At 41.1% G+C, this 13001-nt stretch overlaps 1 protein-coding gene across 1 annotated transcript in view; it reads right to left on the reverse strand.

Annotated features, from left to right (window-relative positions):
* The window catches only part of SPPL3 (signal peptide peptidase like 3), a 72629-nt gene that overhangs the window by 16004 nt on the left and 43624 nt on the right, over positions 1 to 13001 (reverse strand). The window contains exon 2 of the mRNA XM_075831426.1: positions 11603 to 11680. Coding sequence (XP_075687541.1) covers positions 11603 to 11680 — 78 coding nt within the window. The remainder of the gene's footprint in view (positions 1 to 11602; positions 11681 to 13001) is intronic.

A 13001-nucleotide genomic window follows, 5' to 3' on the forward strand; every position in this document is an offset into this window, starting at 1 on the left:
CAACGCGCGAGTTCAATAATGGTATTTTGTAATAGCTTGGACTTTTACGGACGCAGCGATACCAATTTTGTGTATTTTTTTACATTACTTTAGAGAAAAAATGTGAAAAGGGTTTCTTTTTGGACTTTAAATATTTATTTATTTTTTTCCACTAATAATAACTATTTACTTTTGTTTTTACATATTTTATTAGTCCCCCTAGGAGACTTGAACCAGAGATCGTTAGATCACTGGTAGAATACACTGCAATACTAATGTATTGCAGTATATTGTCATTTTTACAGGCTCCTGTAACAGCGTGATCGCTGTTTCTGTCCGTTAGTCCCGGGTATCGGCTGGAATATACAGCTGACACCCGCAGCGTATGGCGCGGGCTCAGCGCGTGACACGCTCCATACATCACCCCCCACACCACGACATGCTATTAAGTCATGGTGCGCGAAGGGTTTAATGCGCAGGGGATGGTGCAGAGTGAAAATTAAAATTTTCCACTGATGTGCCATTTTAGTGCACTATATGTTGTGCCCAGTTTGTGCCACAAATACCTCATAAAATATTAACCGGGTTCTCCCGGGTATGGCGATGCCATATCGGTGGACGTAAACGGCTGTTTGGGCACGCTGTAGGGCCAGAAGAGAGGGACGCCATTTGGCTTTTGGAGCGCAGGTTTTGCTTGGTAGTAGCTCTGGCATTTTGCTGGTATTTCAGTTTATAATGTGGGGGCAAATGTAGACTGGGCAGAGTACATCAGGGGCATAAAAATAGGGTATAATAATTCGGTAAATAAATAATAATCCGCAGATATGTGGCCTTTGTGGCACTTATAAATGACGCCTGATCTTATCCGCTTTTGGAACACCGCATACTTTGCATCGCCATATTCTGGGAGCCGGAACTTTATTTTTTCACCACCGGAGCCGTGTGAGGGCTTATTCTTTGTGGGACAATCTGTAGATTTCATTGGTACCATTTTGGGGTACATGCCATTTTTTTGATCACTTTTTATTCCATTTTTCGGCAAGCCAGGTGACCAAAAACCATGAATTCTGACAATGATTTTTATTTATTTTTTACAGCGTTCACCCTGGGCTATAAATGTCCATTATATTTTATTATGCGGGTAGGTACGATTACGGCGATACCATATGTATATAAGTTTTTTATGTTTTGCAGCGTTTGCGCAATAAAATAACTTATTTAGAAAATAATTTATTTTTTGTGTCACCATATTCTGAGAGCCATAAGTTTTTTAATTTTCAGTCAAAAAAGCTGTGTAAGGGCTTGTTTTTTGCGGGACGGGTTGTAGTTTGTATCGGTACTATTTTGGCGTACATGCGACTTTTTGATCACTTTTTATTGTATATTTTGGGAGGGGTGGTGACCAAAAAAATAGTGATTCTGGCATTGTTTTCCATTTATTTTTTTTGCGGTTTTCACCGTGCGGGAAAAATAATATAGTTATATACAGTGAAGGAAATAAGTATTTGATCCCTTGCTGATTTTGTAAGTTTGCCCACTGTCAAAGACATGAACAGTCTAGAATTTTTAGGCTAGGTTAATTTTACCAGTGAGAGAGATTATATAAAATAAAAAAACTGAAAATCACATTGTCAAAATTATATATATTTATTTGCATTGTGCACAGAGAAATAAGTATTTGATCCCTTTGGCAAACAAGACTTAATACTTGGTGGCAAAACCCTTGTTGGCAAGCACAGCAGTCAGACGGTTTTTGTAGTTGATGAGGTTTGCACACGTTAGATGGAATATTGGCCCACTGCTCTTTGCAGATCATCTGTAAATCATTAAGATTTCGAGGCTGTCGCTTGGCAACTCAGATCTTCAGCTCCCTCCATAAGTTTTCGATGGGATTAAGGTCTGGAGACTGGCTAGGCCACTCCATGACCTTAATGTGCTTCTTTTTGAGCCACTCCTTTGTTGCCTTGGCTGTATGTTTCGGGTCATTGTCGTGCTGGAAGACCCAGCAACGAGCCATTTTTAATGTCCTGGTGGAGGGAAGGAGGTTGTCACTCAGGATTTGACGGTACATGGCTCCATCCATTCTCCCATTGATGCGGTGAAGTAGTCCTGTGCCCTTAGCAAAGAAACACCCCCAAAACAGAATGTTTCCACCTCCATGCTTGACAGTGGGGACGGTGTTCTTTGTGTCATAGGCAGCATTTCTCTTCCTCCAAACACGGCGAGTTGAGTTAATGCCAAAGAGCTCAATTTTAGTCTCATCTGACCACAGCACCTTCTCCCAATCACTCTCAGAATCATCCAGATGTTCATTTGCAAACTTCAGACGGGCCTGTACATGTGCCTTCTTGAGCAGGGGGACCTTGCGGGCACTGCAGGATTTTAATCCATTACGGCGTAATGTGTTACCAATGGTTTTCTTGGTGACTGTGGTTCCAGCTGCCTTGAGATCATTTACAAGTTCCCCCCGTGTAGTTTTCGGCTGAGCTCTCACCTTCCTCAGGATCAAGGATACCCCACGAGGTGAGATTTTGCATGGAGCCCCAGATCGATGTCGATTGACAGTCATTTTGTATGTCTTCCATTTTCTTACTATTGCACCAACAGTTGTCTCCTCCTCACCCAGCGTCTTACTTATGGTTTTGTAGCCCATTCCAGCCTTGTGCAGGTTTACGATATTGTCCCTGACATCCTTAGAAAGCTCTTTGGTCTTGCCCATGTTGTAGAGGTTAGAGTCAGACTGATTAATTGAGTCTGTGGACAGGAGTCTTTTATACAGGTGACCATGTAAGACAGCTGTCTTTAATGCAGGCACCAAGTTGATTTGGAGCGTGTAACTGGTCTGGAGGAGGCTGAACTCTTAATGGTTGGTAGGGGATCAAATACTTATTTCACTGTGCACAATGCAAATAAATATATATAATTTTGACTATGTGATTTTTTTTTTTTTTTTATATAATTTATCTCTCACTGGTAAAATTAACCTAGCCTAAAAATTCTAGACTGTTCATGTCTTTGACAGTGGGCAAACTTACAAAATCAGCAAGGGATCAAATACTTATTTCCTCCACTGTAGTTGGGGTCGTTACGAACGCGTGATACCAAATATGTGTACTTTTTTTCCTATAATAAAAGACTTATTATAGGAAAAAAAGCAGTTCTTGTTTATATCACTTATAACTTTTATTTTTACACTTTTTGTTAAAACATTTTTATTCTTTTTTTTACTTTTTTCACTTGTCCCACTAGGGGACACTTAGACTTGCAGCTCTGATCGCTGCTGGAATACATTACACTACACACGTAGTGAAATGCATTCCAACTGTCATTGTGACGTAACAGTCACATTGACAGGAAGCCTACGACGACCACCCTCCGGGTGGTCGGCATAGGCTTCTGTACATGGCAGCCCGGAAGCCATTGTCTGGCGTCCGGTTGCCATGGGTACCATCGCCAGCCCCTCGGATTTCACATGGGGGCTGCCGATCGGCGCGAAACACCTTAATTGTGGCGTTCAAAATCGAACGCCGCAATTAAGGGGTTAACTGCCGAAATCAGCGGCGATGGGCCGCTGATTGGCAACGGGGAATGCAGGGCAGACACCATGCACAGATAACCGCCGCTGCGGTGTAGCGCCGCGGTTAACTGTCAAAGCACTGACGTTCCTGCACGTCAAGGTGCGCGAAGTGACTGCTCACTTTGACATGCATTAACGTCAAGGTGCGGGAAGGGGTTAAAGAGGCTCTGTCACCAGATTATCAAATCCCTATCTCCTATTGCATGTGATCGGCGCTGCAATGTAGATAACAGTTACTTTTTTTTTTAAAACGTTCATTTTTGGCCAAGTTATGAGCTATTTTATATATATGCAAATGAGGTTTTAAATGGACAACTGGGCGTATTTTTTTTCGTATGTCCAACTGGGCGTGTATTGTGTTTTTAACTTGGCGTGTTTACTTGTTTTACTAACTGGGCGTTGTGGAGAGAAGTGTATGATGCTGACGAATCAGTGACCAATCAGCATTATGCACTCCTCTCCATTCATTTACACAGCACATATTGTTCTTACTAGAACGATGTGCAGCCACATACACAAGTATCCTGATAATGAATACGCATGACCTCCAGCCTGGACGTCATGTGTATTCAGAATCCTGACGCTTCTGAATCTTTTCTGTGAGATTTCCAGCAAGGGAAACGAAATCTCGTTTACTTCGTAATCTCGCGTGGCTTGCTGGAAATCTCACAGAAAAGATTCAGAAGTGTCAGGATTCTGAATACACATGACGTCCAGGCTGGAGGTCATGCGTATTCATTATCAGGACACTTGATTAACGTTAATGTCTATGTGGCTGCACATCGTTCTAGTAAGAACGTGATGCTGCTGTGTAAATGAATGGAGAGGAGTGCATGATGCTTACTGGTCACTGATTGGTCAGCATCATACACTTCTATTCACAACGCCTAGTTAGTAAAACAAGTAAACACGCCCAGTTAAAAAACACAATACACGCCCAGTTGGACATACGAAAAAAACAAAACACGCCCAGTTGTCCATTTCAAAGCTCATTTGCATATATATAAAATTGCTCATAACTTGGCCAAAAATGAACGTTTTTTAAAAACAAAAAACGTTACTGTTATCTACATTGCAGCGCCGATCACATGCAATAGGAGATAGGGATTTGAGAATCTGGTGACAGAGCCTCTTTAAAAAAAAAAAAAGTTATAGTCGCTCCATAACTTATTTTTCTGTCAATCAGGTGTGTGAGGGCTTGATTTGGGTGATGAGCAGCAGTTTTTACTGGTATACTATTAAGGTACACGTAATTTATTTTATTTTTTTGTGGGAGATGGTGACCAATAAACAAAAATGTGACAGGGTTCTGTCGTTTTTGACAGAATCAATAGCGCTGTCAACTGCGCTATGGATTCCGTCAAAACAACGGAACTCTGCCAACGGTGACAAATGGAAACGTTTCTGTCACCATTGATATCCATGGTGATGCAAAATGGAAGCTTAGGTTTCCGTTTGCCTTTCTGTTGAGGGGTTAACCTGACGGAAACCTCAGACGGAACCCCTCAACGCTGATGTGAACAGGCCCTTAACCATGCTGGTGTACTAATGTTCCATTGTAATAGCTTGTGGACTTTTGCAGAAACAGCGACAGCAATTCTTTATTTTCACATTACATTAGGGAAAAATGGGAAAAGGGAGGCTTTCGAAAAACTTGGGGGGGGGGGGATCCCAAAAAGATCTAAATCACACCGCAATCGCTTAAACAAAAGCTTAAGTGCCATGGTCAGCATAGGTGCTTTTGGGCCCCTGGGCTGCTCCCTCTGCAGGAGTGGTGTGACAGTGGCAGCGACCGCCATGCGGTGCTGCAACCAGTTGAGTAGGGGCCCACTTTTTGAGAGGTCGCCATGAAGTGGCAAGTGGGCTTACACAATTTGATCAAAATGTTAAAGAACCTCGTTTAAGTTTATACATTTTTGCCTAGCAGCTATAGATAAATGTATTACAAGTGGATGTGCGATCCAGGTCTAGTCTCATACGGATATTAAATGCCACGGTCGCTTTTGCGCACGACATCTAAGTGGTTAAATGGCTGGGATTGGAGTGATCGCCAATCCTGGCGTTTGCAGTGCCTAAGGGTATGTTCACACGCCCTATTTACGGACGTAATTCAGGCATTTTACACCTCGAATTACGGCCGAAAAAACGGCTCCAAACATCTGCCCATTGAATTCAATGGGTCAAACGGTGTTCTGTGCAGATTTTTCTTTTTTTTTTACGTGCCGCTGTCAAAAGACGGAGCGTAAAACGACGGCCGCCGCAAAGAATGTCACTTCTTGGGACGTAATTGGAGCAGTTTTTCATTGACTCCAATGAAAACCAGCTGCGAAAAACGCGTGCACTTGTCAAAACGTCTGAAATTCAGGAGCTGCTTTCGCCAGAAAACAGCTCCGTAATTTCAGACGTAATTGGCGTTGCCGTGTGAACATACCCTTACAGCCGACATCCGCTAAGTATGGCATAGCCGAAGCCCTGAACCAGCTTCATATTTCTCCTTACTAGCTATGGGGTTAAACTGATATCACTGTTCGACATCCATTACAGCTTACATCTAATGTATACGTTGGGAGCTTTTCCCGACATACATTAAATGGAAGCCATAAAACATGTGAACATAGCTTTGCTGATCACATTTTACAGACTTGTCAGTCAAGAGAGCTTGACAATGTATAAAGCTGCATTTTATGGTTTACTTATATACAAGGAATAGTAAAGTAACAAACAAAAAAAATTATGGAGCTTAACCCCTTAAGGACCAAGCTCATTTTGGCCTTCAGGACCAGCCTAATTTTTTCAAATCTGACGTGTCACTTTATGTGGTAACAACTTGGAAATGCTTTTACCTATCCAAGCGATTCTGAAATTTTCTTGTGACATTGTACATTGTTAGTGGAAAATGTCGTCGATAAATTGCTTATTTGTGAAAAACAACAAAATTTAGAGAAAATTTGCAAAAACTATGATTTTCCTAAATTTAAATGCATCTGCTTGTAAAACAGATAGGAACTAATTTGTGTGGTATTACTAATTAACATTTCCCATATGTCTACTTTATGTTTGCATAGTTTTTTGAACGTCCTCTTATTTTTCTAGAACATTACGAGGCTTAGAACTTTAGCAGCAGTTTCTCACATTTTCAAGAAAATCTCAAGAGGCCCATATTTTCAGGGACCAGTTCAGTTCTGAAGTGGCTTGGAGGGGACCATATATTTGAAACCCCCATTTTAAAAACTTCACCCCTCAAAGTATTCAAAACTGCATTCAGAAAGTGTTTTAATTCCTGTGAAACACCTAAATCGGTTAAAGCCAAATATAGAGGTGAAATTTAGCAATTTCATATTTTTTGCCAAAATTAATTTGCAATACATTCTTTTCTGTAACACAACATTTTACGCAAGAATCGCAACTCAATGTTTATTGCCCAAATTCTGCAGTTTTTAGAAATATCCCACATGTGGCCCTAGTGTGATAATGGACTGAAACACCGGCCTCAGAAGCAAAAGGTGCACCTAGTGGATTTTGGGGCCTTTTTTTTGGAGCAGGTAAGGGATTTCTATGTATGTTTGTGTTCAGTGTGTGTTTACTACTGTATGTAAACCTTCTACACTGTGTGTTAGCTCAAAAAATGGCGACACAGTGTAGGAGGTTAGACCGTCAAACCCCTCGTTTCTCCCGGCACTAGCCAGGATAAAGGAGGGGGGGGGGGATGCTGAGAGCTCACTAGAGCGAGGGCTTTTTACCCAATTTTGCAGCATAAAGCAATGTGGTTGCTTTACCACATGCAATGCTGCAATTTTGGGAATGGCTCCATCTAGTGACCAGCAATGGGAAATATTATAAATTAGAATCCAATTTATAATATTTCCTGACTCGTGAAAAAAATAAAATAAATTAGAACAATGTTTAATCACCTATACACTAATTGTTTAACTAAAAAAAAAAAAAAAAAACATTGTTTTTGCTGGCAACACATTCCCTTTAAAGAGGTCTTGTGGTGCCAAAACAGTGGAATCTCCAAAAGTGTTTTTGGAAACTACACACCTCAATGAATTAATCTAGGGGTATAGTTAGCATTTTGACCCCACAGGTCTTTTGCTATATTTATTGGAATAGGTCTGTGAAAATGAAAAGCTACTTTTTTTCTGAAATATAAAAAAAAAAAATGTAATTTTTACAAGGAATAAAGAATAAAAAGCACCTACAAAACTTGTAAAGCTATTTCTCACGATTACAGCAATACCCCATATGTGGTAATAAACTGCTGTTTGGACCCACGGCAGAGCTCAGAAGGGAGGGAGCGCCATTTGGCTTTTGGAGCGCAGATTTTGCTTGGTTCTGTTTGGGGTATTGCTGGTATTTCAGTTTATAATGTGGGGGCATATGTAAGCTTGGCAGAGTACATCAGGGCATAATAAGAGGATATAATAAGGGGGTAAATAAATAATTCATAGATGTATGGCCGGTGTCGCACTGATAAATGGTGCCCAGTCTTATCCGCTTTTGGACACTGCACAATTTGTGTCGCTATATTCTGAGTGGAGGAACTTTTTTTTTTTTCTCCACCGTGTGAGGGCTTATTTGTTACGTTACAATCTGTAGTTTTCATTGGTACCATTTTAGGGTACATGTGATTTTGACAATGTTTTTGTCCTTTTTTTTTTTTTTTTTTTTTTACAGTAATCAGTGTGCTATAAATTAAATTTTACTTTATTCTGCAGGTCGGTACGATTACGGTGATATCTGTATATAGTTTTTTTTAATGTTTTGTGGCGTTTGCGCAATAAAATCACTTCTATAAAATTATTTATTTTCTGTGTCACCATATTCTGAGAGCCATAATTTTTTTATTTTTCAGTCAAAAAAAGCTGTGTAAGGGCTTGTTTTTCGCGGGACGGGTTGTCGTTTTTATTGGTATTATTTTGGGGTACATGCAAATTTTTGATCACTTTTTATTCTATAGTTTGGGAGGGGTGATTACCAAAAAAATAGTGATGCTAGTATTGTTTTTGAATTATTTTTTTAAGTGTTCACCGTGCGGGAAAAATAATATTTGTTTTATAGTTGGGGTCATTACGAATGCGGTGATACCAAATATGTGTACTTAAATGTTTTATAAAAGTATAAAAACAAAAAATGTTTTCCTATAATAAGTCTCTTATTATAGGAAAATAAATAAAACGTTACTTTTTTTTTTTTACTTGAAGACCTGCAGCACTGATGGCTGCTATAACACATTACACTACCTAGGTAGTGTAACGTATTATAAACGGTCAGTGTGACGTTGACAGTCACACTGACAGGAAGCCTATGAGGACCAGCTGGCTTCCGTGAATGGCAGACTGGAGGCCGTTGTATGGCCTCCGGTTTTGCCATGCAACCGACAGCAGCACCCGCAATCGGTCCTCGGGAAAGTTTGTTGTAGCAACAAACTTTCACTGCGATCACATGATCGGGACCTGAACCAATCTGGTCCCGATCATGTCTCTGGGACCAGGGGCAGGGGTTAACAGCACGATCCGGATGTCAGCACTACTCTGAGACACCCGGATCGCGCTTTTAACAGCCACTGTGAATTCACGTCGGCGCTGCACAGAGACCAGCAAGCGACGACGTGAATTTACTGTGGGCCGTCAGGAAGCGGTTAATAACTGATCATATTCTCTGTAGCCGAACCAATCGGTTCGGCTGTCAGTGAGCAGGTTGCTGGGGAGCCGCCGACACTGACACCGCCGGCGTCCGAGTGCTTTTCACAGCGCTATGCCAGCTGGAACAGAGATCTGTATATACACGTCCTGGCAGCACGGGGTATGTGCGAAAAGGATGTGTATATACAGATTGTCGGCATGAAAGGTTTAATTGATCTCCCAAATCCACCCCTCCCATATTTTTGTTATAGGCCTGTATGCATACAGGCTTTGAAACAGTGGTGCTTGCTCCACGCACTGAAACTGGGTTTGTGGTGTTGTTATGGATTGTGGAGAGCATTAGGACCTCTTTTTTGTGCCTGAAATTTACCAGGAGCACATTTTCATCGTATCGTGCCCTGGTTTCACCAACGGCCAGTTTTTCAGCAAGGAAAGGCTTTGGAAGGTTTTTTAGATTCCTGCGAGCAGTGCCACAAGCCAGTGTTATCAACAAGTCACTTAAAAAGCAGAACGCTAGTGTAGAAATTGTCGAGGTATAGGTGGTACCCCTTATCAAAGAATGCAGCAGGTCCCACGCTATTTTACAGCATGTGCCAAGAACTGGGGGCACTCTGGGGGACTAATCTGTGGGTCTTTCCCCTCGTACACAGAAAAAGGAGTGTGTGTACCCAGACTGACTCCCGGACAGTTTATATATTTTTATGCCATATCTGGCTCTCTTGTTTGGCAAATATTGACGGAAATTAAGCCTTCCCTTGAAATGGACTAATGATTCGTCAATGGCTATGTTCTTTTTCAGGAACATAAACTTCTGCAAAAAACAAAATTAAAATATGTGATGAGGGGCCTAATTTTGAACAGCCTATCAAAATTTGGATGATCCGGGGGTGGGCACTGCTCATTGTCAGCAAAATTTAAAAACTTTAATAGGGCCTCAAAATGTTTGAGGCATCACAGCACGGAATATAGGTGTAGCATTCAACATATCTATGGACCAATATGATTTTATGTTTTTTTTTTTTTTGTTTTGTTTTTTTATAAGGCCCATGTTGAGTAAGAGCCCCCAGAAGGTTGCAATTTCATTTGGATTGGTTGGATGCCAGGCTTGGGTTTTGGCATAACGGGATGTCGGATTTTTAGCTAAGAGTTGTTGTGCATATCAATTTGTTTGCACAACCATGAGGTTAACTAAAGTATTCGGGAAAAAAAAACATTTAAAAAAAAAATAAATAATAAAAATAGATTTCTTGAAAGTCAATTGGATTTATTTTTATGCCAAACTCAAGTATTCCAGGTGCGTAGGAGCTAGCCATATGGGGTCACTTGTGCTGGGCTCATTCGGATCACTAGCCCTGCATCCTTTCTGAGGGGGTTTCTGGTCATCAGTGGAGGAGGATAACAAAAACTCAGATTCACCCTCACTGGCGCTTTCGGTATCAGTACATAAAATGGCATATGCCTACTCCACGCTAAATAGACAAGACAGTCTGGGTGTGTAATAACGCTGCACTAACCCTGACGTGCAAAACTAAATTCCTGAATTAGTATCATTTATTTTTTTGGGTCTTTTTTTGTTAAGATAAAATTAGAACCCTGGCAAGGAAACAGACATGCAAAAGTAGCACACAAAATGACGAAAACCGTTTTTTTTGTGGTTATTTATTTTTTATGAAGATTTAAAAAAAAAAAAAAATAATAATAATAATTAACCCCACAAAACTACAAATCAAATATAGTAGTGGGTGAGGTTGAACTAGTGCTGTTGGGCACTAAAGCGTGGGCAGTAAAGGGTGCTGGTGGACGATAAAGGGGCTTATATACAGATGGGCACTAAAGAAAATTATAATATATATTTGATTGTTACTACTGAGGGCTGATGGGCACTATAATGGGCTGATGGTGGGAACTAAAGGGTGCTGGTGGGCACTAAAGGGGGCTTATATACTAAAGGGCACTAAAGAAGATTATTATATGTATTTGATTGTTACTACAGAGGGCTGATGGGCACTAAATATTCTAAAAATATATTTGTATAAACGCTCTCTCTATCTGATCTCCACACCGATTAGGAGATCAGAGATGGTGACAGGAGCTTTCTCCTATTTCCTACGTCATAGTCGGCTGTGATTGGTCAGTCTCTAATGACTGACCAATCACAGAAATCGCCGGCATGGGGGCATGCGGATTGGTCACCAGCCCGGCAACAGAGGTGGTCAGCTATCAACGACAGCTGCCGTCTCTTCGTGATCACTATGCGATTTCACATAGTGACAGTTTATTCCTGCTCCACAATAGTACGGCGCAGGTCTGCTTCAATAAGTGGCGTGTGCCGTACCATTGCGGAGCAGGTACGCAAAAGGTTAAACGTCATTCTTATGATGTAAAATTCATAAATACAAACCTGAAGCTGCCATAGACTATGAGGAGGATTGAAATAAGGAACGTGGAGACTTGACTGGAATCCACCAAGGAGTAAGCCCTGTAGAGAAAACAAAAAGTGAAGTTCAGTGCCAAGTAACTACAAACTGCTAATATTTTAAATTCTGATCAGAACAAAAAGGGAGGAAAAAAAAAAAAACAGTTTGGCAGATTTCTAGAATATTAAAGGTAATCTGGTTGCTGCCAGCAGTTCCCCTTTGGGTCTGCACGCATTCCCATGCAGAATCCTTAGGGCCAGTTCACACAATGCGTAAACACTGCAGATTTTACGCAACGGAATTCGTTGCGGAAAATCCGCAACAAATACAGTAGCAGCAAAGAGGATGAGATTGAACAAATCTCATCCACACATTGCGTAAATACTGAGCGGAAATACCGCTCAGAAATTGACCTGTGATGCGGAAATTCATTCCGCAGCATGTCAATTGTCTTTACGTAAACGCTGCTTATATGTTGCAGGATTTCCCCATTGAATTCAATGGGATGTAAATCCTGCATCAAATAGCAGTTCCATTTTTTGCAGCGGATTCACAGCGATCACGTCGCAAAAAACGGAACTCAGAAAAAAAAAAAAACTAACCTAGGAGACGGTTTTATACTCCTGGAATGACGCTGCAGCCAATCACAGGCTGCAGCGGTCTCCTGGGATGAGAAGTCATCCCAGGAGGCCGGCTTTAATGCTGCAGTTTTTCAGAGATAAAGATACACACACATATACATACATGGTTAAAGCTGGCAGGTATAGCCTATAGTGAGATTGTCCACTTTAATGTTCCCTCAATTAGAAGGAAAAACATCCACAATGCACAAATGTGTGTTTAAATAGACTGTCACCACATTATAAGTGCCCTATCTCCTACATAATGAGAGGGGTGCTATAATGTAGGCAACAGCAGTGCTTTTTATTTAGAAAAACTATCTATTTTTACCACGTTATTAGCGATTTTAGCTTTATGCTAATTACTTTCTTAAAGCCCAACTGGGCGCGTTTTTACTTTAGACCAAGTGGGCGTTGTCGAGAGAAGTGTATGACGCTGACCAATCAGTGACCAATCAGTGTCATACACTTCTCTCCATTCATTTACTCCGCACATAGGGATCCTGCGTTGTTCACTATGTGCGGTCTTACACTGACACATTAACGTTACTGAAGTGTCTTAACAGTGAATAGACATTCCTTCCAGACAGGACGGGATGTCTATTCACAGTCCCGACACTTCGGTAACGTTTCTGTGGTACTCACAGCAGAGCAAGCGTAATCTTGCAAAATCACGCTGTAAATGACAGGTTACAGCGAGATTACGCTTGCTCTGATGTAAGTACCACAGAAACGTTAGCGAAGTGTCGGGATTGTGAATAGA

Source organism: Rhinoderma darwinii, chromosome 1, assembly GCF_050947455.1.
Source record: "Rhinoderma darwinii isolate aRhiDar2 chromosome 1, aRhiDar2.hap1, whole genome shotgun sequence".
In the NCBI taxonomy this organism is placed as follows: domain Eukaryota; kingdom Metazoa; phylum Chordata; class Amphibia; order Anura; family Rhinodermatidae; genus Rhinoderma; species Rhinoderma darwinii.